At 45.0% G+C, this 27,764-nt stretch overlaps 1 protein-coding gene across 3 annotated transcripts in view; it reads right to left on the reverse strand.

The window, feature by feature from the left end:
- TXNL4B (thioredoxin like 4B) overlaps positions 1–27,764 on the reverse strand; it is a 152,461-nt gene that overhangs the window by 40,818 nt on the left and 83,879 nt on the right. For all 3 annotated transcript variants that reach the window (XM_086934481.1, XM_086934480.1, XM_086934479.1), the window contains exon 2: positions 21,658–21,825. In XM_086934481.1, coding sequence (XP_086790607.1) covers positions 21,658–21,789 — 132 coding nt within the window. In that variant the 5' untranslated portion in view covers positions 21,790–21,825. The remainder of the gene's footprint in view (positions 1–21,657; positions 21,826–27,764) is intronic.

Here is a 27,764-nt window from a genome sequence, read left to right on the forward strand (position 1 = left end):
GGAGCTAAGCTCTGGAACTCCCTCCCCCTCCACATCCGCTGTCTTGACAACCTGTCCGCTTTTCGTAAAGCTATTAAAACTCACCTCTTCCCCCCCCTGTAGGCCCCCTTCTCTCCCTTTTCCTCAGTAGGTTATGATATGGTTCTTAGCGCCGGGACGCCCCGTCGCTGGGGCAGCTGTCGCGCTCAACACATAACATAACAAATTGTTTTCCACCCACTGTGCTTCTCTAGACAGAATATGGGGCTCTCCCAGCAGTCCTCAATCTTCAATACCACTTAAGTATAACCAAATATAAAATTTACCAAAGTGTGGACACAACCACTTGTGACATGCACACTCCTTGTAAATCCTATACACATTTAAGGTGCACACACACAATATCTATGTTCCACATGGATCTGCAAATGACCCAGTTACAGGGGACTGGCAGAACAAATTTAAATATGGTCGAGGTCAGTAGGTTTCTCTCAAGAAGGTAATAGGTAAAAATGCTTGCCTTGCTATTACAATCAATTTGATGCTATCACCATCAGTATTTGAAAGGAAAGGCCTCTATTGTATGGTCACCCCCAAAGTTGTAGACTGCTGGTTTTCGACTCAGAACGCACCAAGGCCTGCTAACCGGACCTTAGTGATTGTGCTCTGACCTTAAACTGTGTATGGTTGATTGGCGTATACCCAATTGGTATAGGCTAACTTATTTGTAACTCCCTAGTATATGGTACTCGGTTACCTAGGGCCTACGTCATCCCAACGACTGATTTACTGATTGTGCCACCCTGGGATTGACAAGAGTTAAACATGGCTCCTAGCCTGTCACTACAGACTGGAAGGGCAGTTTTCAACTGCTAACTCAACTTTGCCATTTAAAGTCAAGGGAAAGCCAAATCTTCTCTTTTTGATTTACACCAGTCATCCCTAAAGTGGAACATTTGTTTTACATGCATGTTTCAACAGTAAATACCAGCAATTGTTGTTTTTACTGTGTAAAAGGCCAGTAGCACCTTTGCCGAGTGATAATGATAATTACGCACTTATATAGCGCACGACTACCCGGAGTGCTGAACTGCAGGCTGATATAGCAGTCCTGCTAACAATTGACTTGGACTATTTCAGTTGATACTGTAAGGTATCAAACAATAATTTACATTAAACATGAACTGATGCCCAAGTCGAAGTTAATGTAATTTGTTGAAGTGTGCAACTTTGCCACTTGTGTTACACTAAATCCCCTGTCCATTCACAACTGCACATGGGGTTTCTCCTTGAGACTGGTTTCTCCCCTACTGGGAAGACGTGCAAATGGCTCCCGGGAAAGACAATAGCAGCTTGTGTGGGAGAGAGGTGTTGGGTCTCCCTGGCAGGAAGCCACACGGGTGTTGGCCCAAAAGGCACGTTTCAAAGGTTAAGCCACGTTTGAAATAGGGAATACTTGGGAATACTTGGGCGATGGGCTGCTCTATTGTTGAGTTGGACAGGCTGGCACTTGGTAAAGAGAAACTAGCTGTCAAACCGGTTTCCTAGGGGCAGGTAGCCACCTTAGTATCCAGACCTCTTCATTAGGCTAGGGAGCTCTGGGCACCAAGAGAGGGGTTCTGACAATTTGGAAGTTTGCAGAATGGTGCATCCTGGGATAGCCAGGTGCCATACTTTGCTGGTAGTGGTCATCAGAATGGAGATAATCTGGTAGCTCACCGGCTACCAATCCTGCCCGAGGACCTTTTCTGATTCAGAAAAGGGGGCGGTGATGAACAGAGTGTCTGAATTAAGCAGACCACTCTTACCCAGTCCAAAGATCAGGGCTTGATCCATCACCGTTATTTATCTCACTGCCCCATCCCAGCTGAGGAAATATAAATTTTGGTCGAGTAATGTTCCCTAACGTGTACCCCACCGTCTCCATGTACTAGCTTGAAGTGCATGAAACTTCCCTCCTGTGCCAGCTATGAAGACGCAAATACATTTGCGTCCATCGTTAACATGTCCTCTTTCAGATCCGCCATGAACGGATTGAATATTCAGTTTCTAAATATGATATGCCAACGTCTTTTTGTGGTATACTTTACACGTTTTTCAGCTCTGGTGAAGTAGGCCCTGATTCTGCCATCGAGCCTCTTTTTCCTGCCTTCTGACTCTGAGGGCCTCAGCCCAGGCTGCCTCTGTACCAGTGACCCCTGCCTTACTTCTTGCGCGGCTCACGGCGCTTAGCTCAGCCTACTGCCTGCCAAAACTGTATTCAACCTTCGATTTATCTGCTCCACTCCTCGAAAATACATTCCTGTCTCGTCGTTCAAGTAAACATCCTCCCAGCTGCAGGAGCAATGGGCCCGGCCTTTCTGTCTCCGTGCAAGTAATTCATAGACTCCGTTGCTATGGTAGGCCCATGCCCCCTCACCTCTCATACAGACACGTGGACACGTAGACACAAGACGCTTATACACGCACTCACAACCAGTATAGAATAGCCTTCGTCCGAGAGACCTTTCCCTTCCAGATACTACAGTTCCTTAAACATAAGATATCAGATACAATTTGGGATTAGGTTGGTCTGACATCCCAGACTTATGTCTACACTTATAGAGTTAAATGTCAAGTCCCCTTCACCCTCCAGTTATACGTCAATCACACGTCATACTGCTGCGCGCGCATCTCTGCCATGAAATTCTGCTGACACTGTAGGATTCTCTTATGGATCCACCTACTTGTGACCTCATGGTAAATGACGTTTCTAGTACACGCCTATTGCAACGCCTCTTTCTGTTACGTATGAACATTTTATCTCTCTTCTCAGCTGTTACGCCTTCTGCATATGTCTTTAATGTAATGCATTGACTATATATATGAATAACTGTCAATAAAATGTTGTCTGTCAGTCCCTTCCCGAACCTATGTGGTGACGGAATGGTATGCCACCTTGGCTCGAGCCAAATACCCAATTCCTTTTTAAGGAATAAAACCCCTTTTGAGTAAACCTCAATATCACGGATTTTGCCTCTTATTTATCTGAGTTATTCGTATTGACTTTACCCTATAAATTAAGCATGGGTAATTAGATTTTACCACAGAACTGGCGCCCGAACAGGGACCCCTCCCCCACCTCACGCGCCGGCGGTGCGTTGCAGGCCTGGCCCCCTGCCACAGCCGGACGGACAACTACGCGTACCCGCAGGATTTCCTGTATCTCCCTCAGGCCAACGGAGGTGACTGAGGCTGCGATCGACACCCAGACGAGGCGGTGAGGAGTGCGGAGGATCCCGACCAGAGCCTAGCTGAGAGAGCAAGATCCGAGGTATACGGAGGCCCACCAGGTTCCGAAGTTCCGAAGTATCTGCGTCACGAGTCGAGTCCGAATCCAGTCCGAGTCTAGTCCAGTCCAGGGTTTCCGAGGCCTTCTGTTTTCGTGCTTCCCGGTGAGTACCGTTGCTAGGGACGCATCTAGACGTGCGCATTACATTGTGCCGGTCAAGACAGGTTTGGGTACACAGACCTGGTCTGCACTGTTTAGCAGTGTATCTGTACTGTTTAGCAGTATATCTAGTTTGCACAGTCCACGGTGTATCTGTACTGTTTAGCGGTACATCCAGTTTCACGCAGTTAGTAGGTTTGTTATAATTATCGTTGTTCGTTTTGAAATGTTTTAATGTGTCATTCAAATGTCGTGGTATGAGTGAATGTTCGATCTTCTTTATTGTGATTATTGTGTTCAGTGTGTTCATATCTGAGTAAGGACCAAGTAGCTAGATTGCAGGATGCCGTTATTCTCCAAATTAAGACAAATAAAAACTAGAAAAGGGTTACTAGAAGAAGCTGTTCCCGTTCCACCTAGGGACACTCCAGGGTACTTTATGTACCACAAGCATGGCCTAGATGCCGTTTTATTTCTCGACTTATGGGTGGACTACACTAAAGACCTATCAGAGAATCAGAGATGGCCCGCTGCCGGGACATGGGATGCAGATTGCATCATGAGAGTAGAGGAAGCATTATGGAAAAAGAAAGCCAGACAGTCACAGAAAGATGCCATCGAACTATGGCGTAAAGAATCTCATAGGCGCACGGAAAAAGCACATAGACTAGAAGAGAAAAATAAGGAGGAGCCTGAAAAGACCCGAGAAAACGCATTAGTTGAGGAAGGTATCCGAGTAAAATTAGAACAAGTAGACAGACAGCGAAACACACTCATGAATGGCATGTATCCCCTCTTGACTGAGGGTTTGCACCAGAAAACAGCAAAGGACGTTTTTCTTTCTTCCTATCTAGACGATGTAGCTCCTGCATATGTTAATACCGTACCGCCACGCACACCTCCGCCTGGCGGCCAAGATGGTCAGCCCCTACCTCCCCGACAAGCTACTCCTCCTCCCGCTGTTCCTCCTGGTCTTCCACCTCTTCCTGGACCTGCACCCCTTGATATGGCCCCAACTAACCCCTTCGGAGCCGGCGCCTCAGGTGGCGCGTCCGGAGGAGCGGTAGGTTTCCAGACCCCGCCACCCACCCATCGGATGACTTTTAGAGAACAAGCACAACAACGTACACCTAGAACAGGCGATATTACCATCTATGGAGATCGTCTTGCAGACTGTAGATATGATCCAGTACCTGGTAAAAAGAATGATGAAAGAATGTTGCTCGCATCAGTACGATTGCGGAGAGTCACGAATTTCTTATTAACACTACCTGGAATGATAGATCATCTAGATCGAATATATCGGTTTGTCCAGACAGGAGTAGGGCCTGAAAGCATTAAGGAGGCCATGGCCTACCAGAAAGTAGATACTCAAGCCAAGATATTACGGTTTCTTATAAACTGTTTCATAAGAGAAGTGGATAGGCCGGGTATGAACCCGGATGACGTAAAAGCACTCCACAGGTGGGGCCAGAATATAGCAGATGGAAATCATGACAAACAGGCCTGTATAGAAAATATGTACCGAAGAATCAGAACTGGAATAAATAAAATGCATGAGAAAAGACAGCCACTACCGGAAGTAGATTCAGACAAACTTGAATCCTCAGAGGAGGAGAACGAACAAGAAGAGACAACAGAGCACACACAGTTACCAGCTAGAGAAACGATAGCTTATGTAGGTAAAGGAAGACCATTCAATAATTCACTGCGCCCAGTGCGTCCAGAAAGTAAAAGGATTTTTCAAAAAGCCATGGGTAATCCGAGAACCCCCGAACACTTATTCCAGGCCACTGATAAAGTACTTCAAGAACGAATGGGGTACCATGTACTCGATTCTATGGACGAACAAGAATTAGCCAGGTCAGCCGTGCAATGGGCTGACAATTCTGAGAAATATAGTGATGATGCGGTAGCACACATGTTTTTGAACCTGACACCAAGTGAACAGCGTTTGGCTGGTACATACAACACCTGCTCTTATTGTATAGAAGCCAACATTCCGATCCAGGCCCTCTTCCTGATATATTAATAGAACTGCTCATGAACAGATGGAGTGGTCTGGGTACTGAGCTAATTAAAGTAATTCTAGAACATCGTCACAAGTATAGTACCTTCTTATGTCCACAGATCAACTCAACACGTGTCATGGAAAGAAAAATGTATTACATGGACAGACAGAATCCGTTGCGAGAAGTGCACCCAGTACAGAACGCAGACAATACGCTTAGACGCGTGTTTGTGTACACACCCATAACTAAAATGGAATTATTGGAGATGAAGAAATTGGTACCTAGTCATGATAAAGATCCCGCAGGTTTTCACCGTGAAATAAAGGATATGTTATTAATGGGCGATTACACTTTTCCAGACCTTATGAAAATATTGAAAGTATTACTGCCTCCAGGTATATACGAGAAACTCAAAGAAAAAGAGTCGGAAGTGGGAGACACAAAGATTGATTGGGCTGCATTAGAAGATGAAGAAAATACTCGAGTTCCAGGCCTAGGGCTAGGAGACAAAGTCAAGGCATTACCAGGGTTGTTAGTACAAGTATTGCCACGTTTATTGAGTACGAAAAAGGAAGATTGGGGTGCAATCTCAGCCTGCAAACAAAAACCAGATGAAGACACTAGTGATTTCTACACCCGATTTGAGAAATGTTTTGGTATTAATAGCGGTCTGAAAGCAAGTAGCGAGTCATATCCGCATCTTTTTGTAACGAAATTAGTCGAGAATTCTCTGCCGCAGGTTAAGAACAGAGTAATGAAAGTAGAAAGCACTTGGCAAGCTAATACTCCTTCACAAATGTTACAAATGTTATAGTACCATCAGAATAGACTTAGAGAAGAACAAGAACACGAACAAAGACGTATGAAAGATACGAAAATGAAAATGTTAGTTGCTCAGTCGGTTCCTGCCGACGGTCACAAAAAGGGTGCGACTCAGCCCAGTAATTCAACGGTTCCTGTAAAGGGGATATGTAACTATTGTAAACAGCCAGGCCATTATATAAACGATTGTGCAGTTCTGAAACATAATATCGCCACGGGTAAGACCAAGGAGAGACCGCGTCCACCCAGACAAGATCAGGTTCAACAACAAGTACCCCAGAATATACAACCTATTCCGCCTATGCCAGCTTCATCACGGACCGTAGCGATACCACAACAACAGCCTATCACCGCAACACAGAACACGACACAGCAGATGTACCAGTATGCACAAAATGATTACCCCGATTATCAACGATACACATGAAACAGCCTGGAGAGGGAGTTCCGCTTGCCTCTTATTGAGGTTCCTGTAGATCAAAGGGGTCCTTATGTACACAGTCAAGTATTGGGAAAAGACAGAAAGTTTCTCATTGATACAGGGGCGAGCAGAACCACGATAAGTCACAATGAAGTACCAGGGGCACCCCTCTCAGGCTCACAGAACGTGTCCCTTGGATTTTCAGGAAAACCCATTATTAATGAGGTATCACAACCTCTTCCTCTTGCAGTTGGTCCTTTGACACGGACTACAGATTTATTGCTTACGAAATCATGCCCAGAAAACCTGTTAGGTATAAAGACATTGAAAGCTCTAGGAGCTATTATATGCTGTTCTCCGGAAGGCGTACGATTGTTTTTGCGAGATTTCAAAGGCCATTATGTATTGAGAGACATGGATCGCAGGTTACAGGATGTCCCTGCACACTTGTGGGCGCAAGGCCCCACTGATGTAGGTTGTATGCACATCATGCCATATCGAGTCACACTAAAAGCAGGAGTGATATTACCACGTATTCGACAATACAAGTTACCCCCAGATGCTGTAGTGGCTTTACTGAGAATCATTGACGAGCTCATTGCACAAGGAGTGGTTGTGGAAACTGACTCCAATGTATGTAACTCTCCTATTATTCCAGTTCTTAAACGTACTGACCCAAATGCACCACCTGTTTATCGATTAGTTATTGATCTGCGCGAATTGAATAAATGCATTGTACCACAGTATCCTGTGGTCCCAGATATCTCTACATTACTGACAGCTATTGATTCAGAAGCGACGTTCTTCACTGTAATTGACCTCAAGAACGCCTTCTTCAGTGTCCCGATCGATCCGGAAAGCCAATACTTGTTCGGATTCAGTTTAAATGGACGATCTTTCAAATTTGCACGCGCACCTCAAGGATTCACAGAAAGCCCCAGCATTTATAGTCAAGCATTGAAAAAACAACTTGACAGTGTCCACATGCCAGTTAACACTGCCCTGCTTCAATATGTCGATGATCTGCTGATCACCGCTCGAAGCGAACCGGAATGTGAACATGCCTCACTGACTGTTTTGAACTTCCTGGCTGACAAGGGGCACAAGGTGTCCCCTTCGAAGTTGCAATTCTGTGTTCAGCAAGTTGTGTACCTGGGTCACTTGCTGTCCAAAGTGGGGAGACAGCTCACTCCTGATCGCATTCAGTTAATTGTAAACATGACACCACCCAGGACACAAAAGGAGGTGCGGGCTTTCATAGGCCTCACTTCATACTGCAGACAATGGATTCCCCAATATGCATTCCTAGCAAAACCACTCATTCAGTTGACAACACAGGAGGCAGCGACTTCGACTGTCCTCCCTTGGACTCAGGAACATACACAAGCTTTTGAAGACTTGAAGAAAGCCTTATGTCAAGCACCTGTTTTAGCAACACCATGTTACAGTAAACCTTTTACGCTTTTTGTCACAGAACGTGAAGGTACTGCCTTGTCAGTCCTCACTCAGGAACAAGCAGGTTCACACAAACCGTGTGCTTACTTTTCTAGCACATTAGATCCAGTAGCCCAGGCCCTCCCGGCGTGTTTGAAATCAGTTGCAGCGACAGCTTTAGCCATTAGACAGAGTGATTCCATTGTATTAGGACATCCATTGACAGTACAGGTTCCACATTCCGTGGAAGTCCTTTTGAATCGAACACAAACTCAACACCTGACCATAGCAAGACTAACAGGGTATGAATTGACATTGTTTCAACCACACATAGAAATCAGACGCTGCAGCACATTAAATCCTGCCACGTTATTACCACTCAATGGAGTAGATCCATTGGCACATGATTGTATTGAAGTCATTACTATTACAACAAAACCCAGACAAGACTTGACAGATGTTCCATTATCAGATCCAGACCTGACACTTTATGTGGATGGTTCATGTATGAGAACAAAGACAGGTGAATTAGTGGCAGCCTACGCAGTCACGACAGACACCGAAATCATTGAAACCAATTGTATCGACACCTTGTCAGCTCAAGCAGCAGAGCTCATCGCTCTGACACAAGCATGTATTCAAGCCAAGAATAAGAAAGTCAATATATATACTGATTCACGTTATGCATTCGGAGTCGTTCACGACTTTGGAGTCCTTTGGCGAGAGAGAGGTTACTTAACTTCTCACGGTGCCAACATCCAACATGGTCCCCTCATTCAAGCTCTGTTAGATGCAATACATCTACCCACTGAAATCTCGATTATGAAATGTAAGGCACATACAAAAGTTACCGATACCATCTCCCAGGGTAACGACCTGGCAGACCGAACAGCAAAGCAAACTGCTCAAAACCGAACTCATGTAACTGACCAGACACAAATAGTAGTACCGACACACTGCATGACAGTCAGGGATCCCGCACGTGATGTACTAGACATACAAACACATGCCACGCCAGATGAAATTAAGAAGTGGACTGAATTAGGAGGGATCCAAACAGACCAGGGATGGATGACGAAGGGAAAATCTACATGGTTTCTCCCCGACTCTATGGTTCAGGTTATCATTAACACGATACATAGTCCTGCACACCTAGGAGAGAAAGCAATGCTAGACAGTATTCAACACATATGGTCCAATAATAACTTACGAGCAGCAGCCAAGCAGAAAGTGCGTACTTGCATGATTTGTGGTCAGTTTAATCCAGGTAAAGGCATCCCCGTAGAGAAAGGTGGATTTCAGCCTCCCGAACATCCTTTTGAAGTCCTCCAGATGGATTATATCCAGATGGAACGTTGTCGAGGATTCAAATATGTCCTCGTAGTCGTCTGTGCTCTTTCCCGATGGACAGAAGCTTACCCAGTCCCAGATTATACTGCTCCGACCACTGCCAAGCAGCTGGTTCGTGAATTCTTCCCACGGTATGGTTTGCCCCGTATCGTGTACTCAGATAACGGTCAGCCATTCTCATCCGAGCTTGTGAAACACATTACACTCCTGTTAGGCTATCAGTGGAAGTTCCACTGTGTCCGGCATCCCGAGGCAGCAGGTCTCGTGGAGCGCCATAATCAGACTCTAAAAATCCGACTTTCCAAGATCTGTAGAGAGAAGGGTGTTGACTGGATAGTTGCTTTGCCGGTTGCCCTCTTCTATATGAGGATGGTGGCCCATTCTCGAACTGGGCTATCCCCGTATGAAGTGGTCTTTGGTAGGCCACTGAATATGTGGGGGACGCCTATTCCACGTAAAATTACAGATGTTGACTGTATTATGCTGACAGATTACCTTGCCTCCTTGATGTCTGCACTACAATCTTGTCGTTCACAGGTAGCTGCAGCTTTTCCCGACAACACCGAGGTGAAGCCCCACGAGGTGGCCCCGGGGGATTTTGTCTTCGTGCGCAACTTCGATCGGAGAAGTCCGTTGGAACCCCGCTGGCAAACCCCGAAATTGGTTCTTCTAACAACAAGGACTGCTGTAAAGGTTGAGGGCAGGAAAGGGTGGCTGCATTCCAGCCACGTCAAGAAATTCCACGGACTTCCTTCGGACTTGGACTCTAAGCCCTGCCCTCCTACACAAACTGATTCAAAACTCCCTTTGGTTGAGAAAACAGCTTCTGAAGAATATAGACTAAAATTACGATCTAGCAAGTCAGACAGTTTAATTGTTTAAGTCCTCCCCTAGGTGAATCGGTTAAATTAAGTTTCTGACATGTATCCCCTAGATCGAGATAGAGAGAGAGATAGACAAAGACAACAAAAGAAGCGTGCATATTGTAAATCACTTCGTAGTCACTGTATAGTGACGTTACTGATTATGTTTTTCTTAAGCCTTTTGATTATTGCTGCTAGTATCCTGCTGCACATCTACTACCCTATTTTCAAGCATGTACAATCCGCTCATAACGTCACTGCTGAACATTCTTTTAGTGAATTACCCCCCCATGAATTGTCTTACAGACTTGCGCTGCGCAACAACACTTTCATTAGTATGTTACATCACTCCCATCAGACTAATAACGCTACCAATTGTTGGATATGTGGCCGACTCCCTCCCTACCAGAAATACAAGGGAGTTCTGCCCCTCTTTCCGTACCCGTTCACCCACAATGGTTCATGTGGCGCGTGGTTTAAATTAATTAATTCCCTAGATCCTGATATTGCTGTATATGAAGGAAGCTGGGTTTGGGGAAACCTGAACTTAGTCTTGCTTAAAGCCTGCTACCCTGACAAGGAGGGACTCCCCGTTGGAACAGGAACTGATTTAGAGAATGAGGTGTATGGGTTAGGTAATTACACCGTTAATTTTATGATTCTAACTATTGAATCTGAAGCTGCACCAGTCTTACCAGCTATGTCAGTATTACCAGTCGCAGGCGAATTATGTGTCCGGAAAAATGGTTCAGTACACTTAGGTCATAGTAAATGCACTACTGTGGTCGAATTCAGTGACCAAGGCAAATCTATATTTAGAGCCTCACGTCATTCCTATTTTGTTTGTGGCCATACCGCATACATACGCTTACCTCTAGATTGGGATGGTACCTGTTACATTGCATTCCTTTTGCCACCTGTTTTCCTAGCCCCTCCTGATTATCATAGAAATACTAATCTAGTAAACCACCAACTCCGAAGAGATCTCCCGCTTGTCGATTACACTGAAACGGCATGGGAGCAATATACAGACTTCAATAAAGGTTTCTTCCCTTATCTAGGTGCTGTTTTTAATAGTAAACTGATACGCAGATTAACCAGAACTCTCGAAGCAGTAGTGAATGAGACTACTTCAGCTTTAGGTAACCTAACGGAAGAGCAGTCCGCCATGCGGGTTGTTGTACTTCAGAATCGTCTCGTTATTGACGTCATCTTGGCAGATAGGGGTGGAGCTTGTAAGGTCATCGGGTCAAGTTGCTGTGTTTTCATTCCAGAAAACGCGCCAACTGTATATAAAGCTATCACACGTCTTCATAAAATTGCAAGTTTGATACACCAGAATCCAGGCACCTGGACTTGGTCCGGTTGGTTTTGGACAACGTTGACCGCTTGGGGATGGAAGATCCTATCCTTCCTAGGCATTGCCCTTCTCATAGTATTCAGTTGCTGCCTGTGTCTACAATGTGGGCCGGCGATTTGTGGCCTGTGCGCCACATCATGCATTCCGCATTCAAATTCTCATTCAAAACACGAAAAGAAGAAAGAAGAGCAAATGATGTTACGTGAACAGATTGATCGATTCATGAGGATCGATGTATCATGAAGGGTCCGTAGGGAACAAGGAGGGAATGAGGAAATATAAATGTTGGTCGAGTAATGTTCCCTAACGTGTACCCCACCGTCTCCATGTACTAGCTTGAAGTGCATGAAACTTCCCTCCTGTGCCAGCTATGAAGACGCAAATACATTTGCGTCCATCGTTAACATGTCCTCTTTCAGATCCGCCATGAACGGATTGAATATTCAGTTTCTAAATATGATATGCCAACGTCTTTTTGTGGTATACTTTACACGTTTTTCAGCTCTGGTGAAGTAGGCCCTGATTCTGCCATCGAGCCTCTTTTTCCTGCCTTCTGACTCTGAGGGCCTCAGCCCAGGCTGCCTCTGTACCAGTGACCCCTGCCTTACTTCTTGCGCGGCTCACGGCGCTTAGCTCAGCCTACTGCCTGCCAAAACTGTATTCAACCTTCGATTTATCTGCTCCACTCCTCGAAAATACATTCCTGTCTCGTCGTTCAAGTAAACATCCTCCCAGCTGCAGGCGCAATGGGCCCGGCCTTTCTGTCTCCGTGCAAGTAATTCATAGACTCCGTTGCTATGGTAGGCCCATGCCCCCTCACCTCTCATACAGACACGTGGACACGTAGACACAAGACGCTTATACACGCACTCACAACCAGTATAGAATAGCCTTCGTCCGAGAGACCTTTCCCTTCCAGATACTACAGTTCCTTAAACATAAGATATCAGATACAATTTGGGATTAGGTTGGTCTGACATCCCAGACTTATGTCTACACTTATAGAGTTAAATGTCAAGTCCCCTTCACCCTCCAGTTATACGTCAATCACACGTCATACTGCTGCGCGCGCATCTCTGCCATGAAATTCTGCTGACACTGTAGGATTCTCTTATGGATCCACCTACTTGTGACCTCATGGTAAATTACGTTTCTAGTACACGCCTATTGCAACGCCTCTTTCTGTTACGTATGAACATTTTATCTCTCTTCTCAGCTGTTACGCCTTCTGCATATGTCTTTAATGTAATGCATTGACTATATATATGAATAACTGTCAATAAAATGTTGTCTGTCAGTCCCTTCCCGAACCTATGTGGTGACGGAATGGTATGCCACCTTGGCTCGAGCCAAATACCCAATTCCTTTTTAAGGAATAAAACCCCTTTTGAGTAAACCTCAATATCACGGATTTTGCCTCTTATTTATCTGAGTTATTCGTATTGACTTTACCGTATAAATTAAGCATGGGTAATTAGATTTTACCACACAGCTCAGAACCTGGCTATATGCAAATCAGTCTGTCCCTGGCCCAGTGCATCATGGGAACAGGGCAGACTAAACTACCAAGCCAATTCTTCACCAGAAAGGAGACAAGCTACCGGGGACCGGTTTCTGGCATTTCAGCCGTCTTCGGCCCGGCTTGCTTGAATCCTGATGGAGCAGTGAGAAAGGGGCTCAGGGATGGGTAATTTGTATCGCCCGACGCCCGAGACCTCTAGATGTAGTACCAGGGCAAGAAGTTTTAAAGTTTTTTTCGTCCGAAGGACAAGCAGATTTGATAATAGTTAAACTACGGACAGAACTGCCTCCCCCTTGAGCAAACAGTTAATCAAGAAATCGGAAGCAGACGCCTTCAACAACTGAAATGTTTATTGGCTTATGATTCTTTAAGCCTGTGACTGTAGTCATTATTGTAATATGCTCGTTCCGCAATGCATCCACTCTCCGGTAAAGCGTTGCTTTTGATTGGTGAACTCAGCCGGGGGTTGGGCATCAGGACGAGCTCGAGGCAGCTGATATTTATGAAATGGCGAAAGATGAAATGCGAAGTCAAGCTGCTTTTTCTGCAGAGGTTGAAACGCACGTCACAACTCCCATCAGACTGCCAGGTAAGAGACTGGGTGGTGGGGGAGGAGAGGAATGGAGGCCCTCTCTGTTCTGCCTCTGTTTCCTGCCCGATTATCTTTGCTCCTCCTTGTGCCACGTGCATTTCTTTCGGCCTAGTCTCTGGCCCTAGCAGAATCGTCTTAAGTCTGCCCGTCTGGCCTGTCTCTAGCATTTTTCTCCCTCGGCCTCTTGGAGCCCACACAAGTCTGCTCCTGGTGGGCATTTCAGTTACCTTTTACTTTCCGTGGACGTCACATATGAGCAGCGGTATGCCCCTCATTAATCTCTTGTGCTTCCTGCTTGCCTGCGTTTTATGTACAATGAGTGCAATCTGTAAAAAATCCGGGGCTTTGTGAAAACGCTTTGATCTGTAGTACTTCTCACTTCAGCAGCATCTATAAACATAAGGATTGCTAAAGAAAACAGGAAAGGCAGCGCATACTTTTGCAGGTTTGCTTGCAAGTTTTCTGATAGTGTATTTTCCATAAATGCCGGCATTTATTCAACACATTGAGGTACTTTGTAGGATTTTCAATGAAGTGGCAAGCATGCAGGACAGCAACAAATAGCTGTTGTCAGTATCTGCTATAGTTGTTCCTAATACAGGATTGATGCCTCCCGATTCTCACAGGGTCTTAAGCAGGGTAACTTTAGTTCTCAGTAAGAAAAATATTTAAATAACGTTTTAAAAATGGTGTTGTTGTTTTCTCAGGTTCTTATATATACTTGTGTAAAAGCCAAGCTGTTTGCCATAACTCATAGGAGTTAGCCTATCGCCAAGTGCAAGCAGTTTTGGCAGGTAAAGGAATAGAGTCCCAGGAAAATAAAACATTTGCACAAGATCACATATTGTAGTAAAGTGGAGCAGCATTAGAAATTTGGTTCCCTCGTTTTCTAATCTAGCAACTAGGTTACATCTTAACAAACATGACATATTGTGTGCATTCAGAGGGCAAACACCTGGGGCGTTTATTTCAGACATACACCAAATGGAGCCGGGTAAAATGCCTGACAATGTGTTAATGCAGTGCATAAAAATAAGTTTCTTAAAAATGGCCCTGTAGAACTGGCTTGAGTTGTGGAGGGTGTGCGATGGGTCTGAAATGTCCTACTCAGTCTCTTGCTTGTAGTGTATAGATTAACGAGGCACAGGTGTTCCTTCACATCAGTTAGAAGTGCCTATCTGTCAGGCAGTACCACTTATATGTCTTGCAGTCTGTCTTTTGACTTTCATTTGGCTTCTCTTCCAGGTGTTTTTAATGTGCTCTAACCTACACCTTGCAACAGGGTTAACCTTTAAAAAGCATCACAGAGCACAGGCTTCAACCCCCAGACAGGCAGCACTGAAGCTATTGTGCCTTAAATACATTGCACACAAAGACAGTAACTACAAGCTGCAGAAAAATAATTTAAATCTAGGAGGAATCAACATTTCAATACTCTCAGAGGAATTCAGTAGGATAACAGCCAGAGAAAAAAAATGATGCATTTACGTAACATTCTTCACAGCAACTGCCAGCTCTGGTAAAAAAACAACAACAACAAAAGCACCAAAACTAGTCAGTGCCCTACCTAACACTTCCACTATATCTATCCGTGTCTAACACACCTATCTTCTCATGCACGATATCAAATTCCTGAACCATCTCTATCCACGTCTGACCCTTTACATTCTCCTGCACACAATCATCCCCAACCTTTCTCTCATTTCTAGTCTCCAGTGTAACCCATGCCTCCAGGACTCCAACTCTTCTTTTTTTCCTTGTCTAAAACCTACTGATATTTTTTACTTCCCTGTCTAACGCCCCTTCCTTCTCTTAACTCAATGGTTAACCTCTCAATCATCCCTCACTCTTCTCCGTTCACCAGTCCAAAACCCATGTAACCACAAAGCCATCAGCAACTTCCCCTTGACACTTAAGCCATTTCTAGCTAAGAATCCCTGGGCTACTACTGTCTCTTTATAAATCCTATGCTACCATAGTCTCTCGGTGTAACTGTAAGACATTCCGGGCTCCCTGTGTTACCCCTCAGTCACAATTGGCTTCCCATGGATCTCCATTCCCATCTATAGATCCCCCTCAAACCTGCCTCCCTTGACTAATTTTGCTGTGAATGTCGAAGGATCTTTGGTTCTGTCATACATTTAATGACATGAGTGTCACATGATTGTATGTCAGGGCGTGCCTAGATTTATATGTTGTACTGGGAGAACCAATCACTTGCATTTACCTTCCCTACTTTAGGGCACAGGCTCTACTTCAATTTCTGTAGTCTCTTGTACTTGTTCTTTAGCTGCTGTCTTCAAGAAGAGATCGCCACAGTTTGAAAGGCTGAGGATGCTTTTGGATGTTGAAAACTGGTGCAACCTCTTCATACAAACCTGAGGACTAATGTATGTGGCAATTACCGTTACCTCCAGCACAGCTACTTTACTGTGTCATTTATTTTCATGTAAATGCCCTAAAACATTCACTCTCCCCATCTCTACTTCTCATTTTATCTTCCTATCCTCCACCCACACTACTCTTTCTTAAAACTGCAGGCGGTGTCTTGCATTTGCAAAATGGTATCAATCTTCCATCTGAGTAATCCTGTCTCCTAACATGTATGCTCAATGTAAACCCGATTCACAAGCCCCTGTGTTTTGTTGGTCTCTCCTTTGCCAAATCTAAAACCAGGCCTACAACATGCCCGAGCATCCACTCAATCACTCTCCACTCAACAGCTGAGGAATATTTTAAGAATATAGCATCATTTATGCTTTTTGCTTGGAGATTTCTCCTACTAGCCGCCTTCTTTCTGCTTCCTCCTGGGCTCCTGCCTAAACCATAGTGTATCTGATTCAAGAAATACCAGACTCGGGGCCCATTTCTTGACAACCTGCGGGTGAGTGGTTTTTGGGCCAGACCACGCTGCAGACATGATCCCTGTTGGATTCTTTTAAAAGTATATCAGGCAAATAGCAACAGTTCTTTGTCTTATGTCCGACGAGAATACACTGGACCTGGAGACAGTGATCTGTATTTTCTTACAGGGCAGACTACCCTCACTGGAGAATAACGGTTGGGGTGAATGCCAACAACTCCTTCAAGGAGCTTACCGAAAATGACATTGACTAATCCATGCAGACTAATTTTGCAGCTCTCCTTCAAGTGGAATGTTTGTGTTTAAATTTGCTGCAGAAGTGTAATTCAGCCACTGCACTGTGGGAGCTATTACTGGCGGAACCTCAAAGCTCCAACCACAACACAGGCATTTCTTCCGATATGTTGCCCATACTGATAACGCACAATTCATTCTTCCGATATGTTGTCCATATTTTTAACACAGGATTTATTCAGCAGTTCATCATGAGCATGCCAATGCATTTTCATAGACCGTATTCCTGTCAGTTTGTATCATACCACATTAAAATCCTGCTGGGACTGACCAGATTCACAAGAGAAGGATTTTCAGATCCTTGACCCGGATACCAGCTACTTGCATGAGTTTAGTCATTTCAGATGTCACCACTACTGCTCCACAACCGGTTATCATGTTAGTTTTACCTATCTACCACAGGTAAGGTAAATGGTTCTGGAATCTACTGAAGCCTTCCAAGACTTTCAATCAGCTTCTTCCTATGGGAAGACATAGAAATCCTTTTTGTAAATCTGTAACACAATTTGGGTTCTGTTGAAGATCCTACTGACTCATCACCAAGTTTAATGTTACTCTCTCTTTGGGACTGCTGGTAAGACTGCCATACCTGAGGCATAAACCTGACTCTCTCTCCGACTGCTTGCGCAACCATGGGCCCAGCCCCAAGAGTTTTATTACCATTACATGTTGCAATGTTACAGTCAAACAAAAGAAAATCTTTCACATCATGTGAGATGATGCTTTGATGTTAATTGGAGTGAAATATACAGAAATGTCTCTTAAAAAGAAAAGAGTTCTTACTCTTGCCCTTTACTGATGAATCAGAAAAAAACATACTTTGCTCTGCTAAAGAAAACATAGTTAAGGCATATAAAGAATAACATTTATGTCCATCTCTGACTTAGGGTTGGAGCACAGATGTTTTGTAGAGATCAGATTGGGTATAAAATGTTTTTAACTGTATTTTATTTGCCAATACAGAATGCAAAATGTATATTGTAATATTGTTTTTTCCAGTGCATGAACATCAAATAATTAAATTAAGTAGTAGTCTGGACAAGTTGATTTCTTTGCAGGGCAAGTAGATTTTGGTAGCCTGTTGTCCCTTGGACAAGTAGATTTTTACAAATATTCCACATCCCTGGGGCTCATGTCTGAGTATACCCTGCCACACCTATAGTGGCCAAAAACGATTCAGAAAAGGGGGTGGTGATGAACAGAGTGTCTGAATTAAGCAGACCACTCTTACCCAGTCCAAAGATCAGGGCTTGATCCATCACCCTTATTTATCTCACTGCCCCATCCCAGCTCAGAACCTGGCTATATGCAAATCAGTCTGTCCCTGGCCCAGTGCATCATGGGAACAGGGCAGACTAAACTACCAAGCCAATTCTTCACCAGAAAGGAGACAAGCTACCGGGGACCGGTTTCTGGCATTTCAGCCGTCTTCGGCCCGGCTTGCTTGAATCCTGATGGAGCAGTGAGAAAGGCACTCATGTCGGAGTATACCCTGTCACACCTATAGTGGCCAAAAACGATTCAGAAAAGGGGGTGGTGATCAACAGAGTGTCTGAATTAAGCAGACCACTCTTACCCAGTCCAAAGATCAGGGCTTGATCCATCACCGTTATTTATCTCACAGCCTCATCCCAGCTCAGAACCTGGCTATATGCAAATCAGTCTGTCCCTGGCCCAGTGCATCATGGGAACAGGGCAGACTAAACTACCAAGACAATTCTTCACCAGAAAGGAGACAAGCTACCGGGGACCGGTTTCTGGCATTTCAGCCGTCTTCGGCCCGGCTTGCTTGAATCCGGATGGAGCAGTGAGAAAGGGACTCATGTCTGAGTATACCCTGCCACACCTATAGTGGCCAAAAACGATTCAGAAAAGGGGGTGGTGAGGACCTTTTCTGAGCACAAAAAGAGCACCCCTGGCACCCAGAACGTAGATCAGATAGACTGGATAAGAGGACTGAAGAAATAATGCCCTGCTGCATCAAGGAACCAGCACAGAGAAGCTGCATCAGCTGAACCTGGTGGCTAGCAAAGGAGAAGGGAGTCATGCTCATGGAGAAGTCGTCTCCAGACCCCAGACGAAGCAAGAGGCACCAAAGGTCAGTTGGCTGACCTACTGTTTGCAGCACAGGGCCTCAACAGCTAATGAAGCCTCCTGGGGCTTGTTGGTAGCCCAAATCTTCAAGATGCCGTTTCTCAGCCAAGCAGTTACAGAGACAGGGATCTGATTCTCAAAGTTGCATCCGAGTCTGCTGGACCTGGAAGAGTCAGAGTGCAGCTTGGTCAGCCAAAAGGCAAGTTATCGTCCAGAAAAGGATTTGGCTGTAACTGCAGTATTGGGCGACTAGTAGCCCAGTAGCGACTGGACCTCTACCAGGACCAAGAGTACTTCAAGGGACGTCTACCCCTGTGGCCAGGACCGCCTCACCAAGTTTGTGGACCGAAATGGAGCCGCAGAAAGACACTCGTCAACTGCATTCCATCCATAGCATCCTTGAGCATCTTCAGCATTTTGTATTCCTTATATTAGGACCATTTCCAAAGGAACCTACAGCAAAAAATATTAAAGTGCCTGGAACTTCCTTCCTTGCTTTTCCCTCTGAGGTAACTGATTCTGTGTACCTTAATGGACCCACTGACTGGCTCCCTGACAGTTTTGGTCGTTTAAAATGGCTCAAAGTAACCATGTTGATACTTAGAAACTTTTCAAGAAAAATGCGGGTGTCAAATCGGTTGACTTTGCCAATGCTTGTTTGCAGTTAAGATAATAAGTGCATATTACCAAACCTTGTAATGGTTTCTCTGTAACCATCCAGTAGATCTTTTTAATTGTAGTGTCTAAAAATACAGTCTATCTTTATAAATTGGTGTCAGATTTCGAGTGTCTTGTGCATTTCTTCTTTACTTGTTTTGGTGCAGTTTAAATGTTTTACACTTGCACTTGTTCCTGAGTGTAAGTATTGCTGCTAAGCGCCACAGCTACCCAGGGCTGAGATGGAAGGTTTAACAAACGAAAACTACTGGTCCTAAAGGGACTGGTAAGTGTATTACTAGCTGTGGTCCCACAACCACATCATATAATACACCTCATTTCCTCACATTCCTCTACAGCCTATATGATCATACTCTCTTTCAGAGTAAGGTGCATGTGTTGTGCCCTCCCTACAGCAGACACTTGCTCTGGGTCTCACTCAATGTCACAAAAAAGCCTCAGAGTCTCACTCGATGTTACAGAAAAGCCTCACACACGACTGTCGTGTGTACTGAGGTGGGGGAACTTCAAACAAGGCACAGACCCTCTAGAGATCATGCAGGTTATCATTCTCCATTCCAACACAGGTGAGATAGCTCTGTCCAGAACACTACCTACAACATATAACCTTCAGCTAACACAGATTTCTGCTCTGGAAGCTCAGCCTACAGACTGTCTTACCACTTGAATTAGCCAATTATACATTAGAACGATTGAAGAATGTTGTATGAAATTAACGGAAAGCTGTGCAAAAAAGTATGTGGTGTGTGTGTGTGTTTGTCTGTGCTTATATAGATTTTTTATTTCTTTTTATTTTATTGAGTTTTATATAGAGCAAACTTGACCCGAATTGGGTATCAGAGCGCTTTACATAGCACCAGTTGCATTACATGAGGACATACATTTTTGTTAGGCACGGGGAGATTAAGGGATTTGCCCAGAATCACAGGATGTTCATCGTCATTACCGAGCTCGAACCTAGTTCCCCAGATTAGAGGTCTACCACCCTAGCCGTTAGGCCAACTCCTCTCCCCAGAATAAAGAATAAACCAGGAGAGAAAATGTAATACTAAACAGTAGAATCTGAGACAGGCAAATGGGTGCAAATAGCTGGACAACAAATCTAAGCAAACACAAGGAGATGATGGACGGAGTGCTGAAACTTTTCAGACACTTACCCCCAGATCTGGGTTGAATCCATCATCGTTCTTTAGCTCACTTCGCCATCCCAGTTCAGACCCAGCCATATGCAAATCAGTCTTGACCCTGCTCCTCATGGGAACAATCTAGCCCAAACTGCCGGTCCTGGTATTCCCTGGTCCGGAAACAAGCATAACACCCCTCATCAGCCAGGCTAGCTTGAATCCAGTGGCAAAGTGAGAAAGGGAGCCAGGTATGGGCACACCCTGCCCCAGGATGCTTGTTTCCGGTCCAGGGAAGACCTGGATTTGCAATTTAGGACCAACATAGGACACTATTGCCATCCTTTGTTGGTAAACTTTGAGAACAACAGCTGTTCATCTACCAGCGTCTTCCTGTGCAGTTTTTAAAATAACTCCCAAAGATTTGTTGGAGTTCTAAATTCCTACTTCTCAATGTACTAGCAAGGCTAAGGAGGATGCTACCGGAGTAAAAGTGACTAATATTGCCTTTTTCCATCTTTCCCTCTCTTCCAATAATATGTCCTTTCTTCCCTTCAACTGAATGTCCACACTGTCTCACTGTAGAACATGTCCTTCCTAATTATTGTGCGATATTGTGCACCCTATTTAGGGCCGTAAAGGTGACAGCTTGCCCACCATCACCAGTTTTATTTTGCATTGCCTTTTTGTATAGAAGAATATAGAGAATAAACTTTGGGAAATTTGGAAAAATCATCTGAATCGCAAAAGTTAATTATCATCTGCATTCATTTCTTGAAACTTTGTTTTGGAAGACAAACAAAAAAGACAAAATGTACTTACAATGTCATCCAGTTGTAAACAAACAGAGTCATCATCTCTGCCAAATCTGAGAACCAACACTTTCTCTGCAGTGCTTTTTATGGCTTGGTCTAGTTCGCGCTTGCTTGTCAACTTGGGCAATAGGAAACTCATGTCGATCAAAACTGCATTCAGAATGCTCTACTGAACCTAAAAAGAAATTAAACATATGAATCTTAATTTACCAAACGCCAATGCCACAGAAATCAGGTAGACCCTACTATTACCTATTTTAGTGCATGGTCAAACCACACAAAACAAAATCAGGGTTTCGAACAGCAAAGTAGAGCTCAAAATCATAGGCAATATACTGAGGACCTCAATGCAAATGGCCCATTAATCTGATGGAGCTGGTAAGGGATGTTACTGAGTAGATTAGATGAGGTCTGCTGAATCACCCAGGGCCTGTCCTTACACCAAGACCCCCCACCCAAGACATATTAGCTGTTCAAAACTGCTGAAAACCCCAGGCTAAACTGCGTTGTGGAATGGGGTATTACCGGGTTAATTGGACCCAGAATTACTGATTCCCTAAAAAAACTCTATTTCTTATCGACCCTCACGGCCCACCTCATAATGGACACCAATTTCCCCTGACCCTGGAGACACTGGTATTTAGTATCTGTAACTCTGGGGTGGGGTGAACACAACCATTTAGAGTTATGTAATAAATACATCAAGCAGAACCAAGAATGCCCTCAGCAAAGACTGAAATTGTTGGAGAGCAAACACTGACAAAGCCAATCTATTAAGCATCAGTACTCTGAAAGGTTCTTAAGTGTCAATAATCCAAAGCACCAGGTGCAAAATAGCCAGCAGCTACGCAAGCATACAACAGACACATATAACAGGTATAGCACAGCTCAGTTAGTGGCATGTTCTCTCTCACATACAAAGCAGGTGCAGAACAGGTAACACAAATGAAAGAATCCCTTGAGAGATGCCATGTACATCAGAACAGACATAGCACTTCCATCAAAAGTATGTGTTCCTCTCAGAAAATCCGTACAACATAGAAGGCCAAGCTTTGACAAACCCAATAAATCTCACTTTGCCAATACTGGCATAGGCTTTGTCAATATTTGTGCATGCGTTGGCAAACCAATACCACCAGGCCACCATCTTTGAATACTATTTTTTTTGTCTCGTTTAATATAGTTGTTTTTTTAAACCTTTGTTTTAGAAAACATTACAACAGAAAAACAGCAGGTAGAGGCATGCACTGTGAATGGTACATTACACTCATAACTTGACATTGCAAAAACTTTTTCCAAGCATACTTGAGCCTCTCACTTCCCCCCAGGGAGTTCAGCACATAGCCAGCGGTCAGGTCTAATTTTATGCACTCAACACAAAGGGGCTTTGTTGTGCCGTCTGTGTGTCAACCCGCCCGTCGTCTTTGCTATCACAGTCTGAGGAAGGAGATTCAGAGTCTGGAGCTATGAGATTGTCACATAAGGCTCACCAGTCAACTAAGTCATCCTGCACCTTATCTTCTCTCCGGCCAAGTTTCATGTGGGCCTCTTCCGCCAACGTCCATTTCGACCCATTTTTGTGTTGGGGAGCAATCTCTGGTGCTCTTTGTCCCGTCCAGGTGATTGAAACCCTACGTCTCGCGAAGGCTAGCACCAGCTGTAGACATTTATATGATATCTTCTTGCCTTTTGGTCGCTATATATCAACTAAGAGACTACACTGGGGGGACAGGACTAGGTTTAAATGTGTAGTTCTGGCTATGTCGACTATCACTCGCCTCCAGAACATTGTTTAACATAGTTATTTTTTTACAAAATCATTTTTATTGGCATTCATGCAAGGTAGTCTGTGTTTGTACTGGGATGTGATGTGCACTCTCATTATTAGCCCTATGTCTTGGGGGCTGTTATGCGCCAGTAAGGACAGACACTGGAACGAACGGGGAGGTAGAACTGGGATACACTGTGTCGCACTTTGCTCCGCTGGGTGTTGGCCGCCTGGGTATTGCATTATGGCATGGTGTTTAGCTAGGGATGCGCAGGTGGCATCTATAGCCCACTCAAGGTTGTCAGACTTGACCCAACAAGCTCCTAACCCCTCTAAGAATTACCCTGAGTTGCCACAGGGGTTGTGTGCACCACCGGGGAATGGGTAGCCGGAGACTCCGGCGCCAGTTTCCTGTACGAAGGAATGAAGTAGCATGGCCCATGACATAGATATAGGATATTTACGGGCTACTTTAACTTCTTCTGATCGGAGTACCTCTTCCTCTGCTGCGCACCATTTCCTGACCGCTCTCACCCATGCCGCTAGAGGGGGACCCCCGGTGCCTTCCAGTGTGTAGTTATGCACCGCTTGGCCAGTAGAAGCACTAAAGACGCAAGGAGCATCTCCACTTTCATGCTCTTGCAACGCTTGCAAATGCTGAGAGCGCTGGCCTTCCAGGTGTGTAGGTCTTGTTTAATATAGTTATATCGTTTCTAGATAGGCACCATGTTGAGTATAGACGCAATGTGAAGGAGAACTTATAATTCTATTGTTTATTGAATACTACAAGCTAAAAACCACATTGCTTCAACACACTATGGGCCCGATTATGAGTTTGGCGGTCCAACTGCCAGAAAACCGCATCTGTCTACTCCACGCCGCTGCTGTGCTGGCGGACAACCGCTAGTCATAGATTTGAGCAGTCCCAAACACAGACCGATGCCCAGGAGACCCTGTCAGTAGTTCAGCGGCAGACCCATGGCAGGCTGATTTGTCGGTGGTGAGACTGCGGACACTGTGCTCGTAATACACTCGCGGTGGATACGCTATCCTGGCAAAGTGACATGGACAGTCTCACAGCGGTGGACAGCCAACAGCGGTTGCTCAAAGGTGGTCTATAGCCGATGTGGGAGGAACCAAAAAATCTACAACATAAAAAAACTATTGGTTGGACTCAAATACCATACATCAGAAATTTCGTCACAAGTGGCCACGCCTGCAAACCACACTATAAAACACACCCCTAACTTGACCAACATCCTTTGCTATTCAAGACAGAGCAGCCACCTTTAGCACAACTATAATTAATCCTTTCAATCTATTATTTTTCACTTACATTTGCACAACTTAAGCAGTTATTCCCGTCTCAAATATTTTTGAACTCACTACCCTAACATTTTATTTCTCCTCTCACTAGGGCCCCCCAAAAAACAGCCTTCAGTGAAAGGGAATGAACAAACAAGGTGGATGAAATCATTATAATAGAACCCCAAATGTTTGGGATCCAAGTCCAGCATACTCCTCACATTATGAGATCGGAAATGTGGGAGAGGATAGTCAACAGTGTGAATGCTATTGGAAACTCCCTGTGCACAAAGCTGGACATCAGGAAGAGGTGGAACCACCTCCAGAAGAAGGTTCGTAAGAAGTACAGCGACCACCCCCAGGAGGCACAGAGAATTGATGGTGGTCCTCCCAGCTCGCCATTATGACTCATGCCCTGGGAGGACAAGGCCTGGCCGTCCTTCACCCTGAGGGCTTGGAAGGAATACAGGGAGGCATGGACTCTGGTTAGCTATACTACAAGAACTGACACAATATCACAAAGTCCTGCCTGCTATCAAATAAGCCTTTTCCGTCCTCATTAACATCTACTCCATGAACATGGCATTTGGAATCTATCTCAAAAGTTGGTTTCTATGTGGCAAAGTATATTGTTGCTAACTACACACAGATATACATTGCAAAAATTGTATCTTATTCCAATGCTGTCTGTAAGGGCTGAAGCAAATCCTACAAGAAGGGAAGCATGTAATGTGGGCTCATGTAAATGTGTCTCAAATCAAAGATCTGTACAATATACAGCTATGGTACATTACTAATCAGTAAAGTAACAAATATTTACATCTACCATGAGGCCTTTTCTCTTCACCACCACCCTGCATGCTACATTCCTCACCTGGCAGCCATCTTGCTTCTGAACTAACACCACTCAAGAAGCCCAACACTTCTCAGCCTCTGCTGAAGGTAAGTCGCCTTCACCACATCTACGAGACCTGCTCTCTTCACCACCACCCAGTATGCTACACTCCTCACCCCCCCTTCTCACCTGCCAGCCATCTTGCTACTGAACTACACCTCTCAAGAAGCTGAACTCTTCTCATCCACTGACAAAGTCACACCCAAATGTTTACATGTAACATGGGGCCTGGTCTCTTCCCCACCACCAGCATGCTACACTCAACACCCTTCTCACCTGGCAGCCATCTTGCAACTCAAATATCAAACATGAAATCTGTATGTCACAAGGGACTCGACCGCACACAACCAGTCAACGTGTCTTTGGACGTATTACCCCCTTGTATCTTCCCTGTTCTTTGTTTCCAGTCACCGTGGGGAACCTCCGAACAAGAATATTACATCCCCTTTAAACCAAGAACACTTTCTGGAGCCGTCAACCCAGCTGACTCCGTCACGTGGACCAATGGGATCTTGCTTCCCTGAAGACGCGGCACCTTTAAGAGCTAGACAGGAATAGAGCCTCGTTATCACTCTGGAAGAAGGATGTGCCGACCCGACAGGGAGCCCGAGGGAGTCCTGGAAGGCATCCCGAGCGAAAGGGAGAGTGACTGCCAACCCTACCGACGCCAAAGCTGTCAGCGCTCCAGAAAGAAGAGCAGGAACTTCAGGAGTGTCTACAGGGGAGCCAGACCCCATCCGGCACGAAGAACCAACCAGCCACACTCCCGAAAAAGTGTGGTTGTCAGAGGTACGTACCTGTATACGCGGGTGACTCTCAAAGGGGGACGTGGCAGATAATAAAGTACTCTGCACACGTAGAGAGGAGGGGGACTAATAAGTGTAAACGAGATGCTCAAAGGCTCCAGACTGGAGCTTAAAATCACTTGGTGACGGTTGTGGTGTTCTTACCCCGCACTCCTTTCCCTGAAGAAAGTCAAGAGAATAGAGTGTATGGTGACACTCGCTTTCTTTTCTTTTTTTTTTGTTTTAACCACATGTGAGCCTGCGCTAATCGGACCCTGCAAAGATAAAGAGGAAAAGAGAACGCAGGAAGAAGGAGAGAATCAGACGCTTTGTCAACAAGACTGATGAAGAGACTCTTAATATCAATAATTATATGCTGATTTAGAGAATACCCTTAAATAAAACCCTTTGTCCGACCAATTCAGAGTACTTGATTATTCATAATATTCCACACTCTGTGCCAGAAGTGGGATAATTCCATTAGACTGCTATAATGGAGAACCTCATCCAAAAACTCATACAAGATCAGGAGAAATTAAAGTGGGCTGTAGAAAGACACATGTCATCAGCCCAAGCTGATAGGGAACAACAAGGAACTTTTCACCATCATCAAAGAATTCACCAACCCCACCGCCAGCTCAAACGACATCACCCCCTCTCAAGTCCTCTGCGACTCCCTCGCCTCATTCTTCCATGACAAAATCGCTGACATTCATAACAGCTTTGACAACCAACCCGTAAACCAGTCCACCTCATTTACCTCCGAACCTGTAACTCCTCCGAATAACCTTTTTGACTGGAACCCAATCACCACAGATGACACCATTCGCCTAATGAACTCCATCCACTCAGGATCCCCTACAGACGCATGCCCCCATCACATCTTCAACAAAGCAGACTCCATTATCGCACCCAATCTCCGAGACGTCATCAACCGCTCCCTCAACCCCGCCACATTCCCAGAAAGCTGGAAACACGCCGAACTCAGCGCCCTTCTGAAGAAGCCCACAGCTGACCCCACCGAACTCAAAAATTACCGCCCCATCTCGCTCCTCCCATTCTCTGCCAAAGTCATTGAGAAAGCCATCAACAATCAGCTCGCCGCCTTCCTTGAAACCAACAAATCACTTGACTCCTCACAGTCTGGCTTCCGAGCCAAACACAGCACCAAGACCGCCCTCATCGCAGCAACAGACGACATTCGAACACTACTGGACCTTCTCCTACTTAGCGGCCAAAACCTGGAATTCCCTTCCCACCCACCACCGCCTTACTCAAAACCACCTAGCCTTCAGAAAACAGCTTAAAACCTGGATATTTGATAAGTAAACCTCCCCCCCCTTCCTCAAGCGCCTTGAGAC

The sequence above is a fragment of the Lissotriton vulgaris genome, chromosome 8 (assembly GCF_964263255.1).
Source record: "Lissotriton vulgaris chromosome 8, aLisVul1.2, whole genome shotgun sequence".
Lineage (NCBI taxonomy): Eukaryota > Metazoa > Chordata > Amphibia > Caudata > Salamandridae > Lissotriton > Lissotriton vulgaris.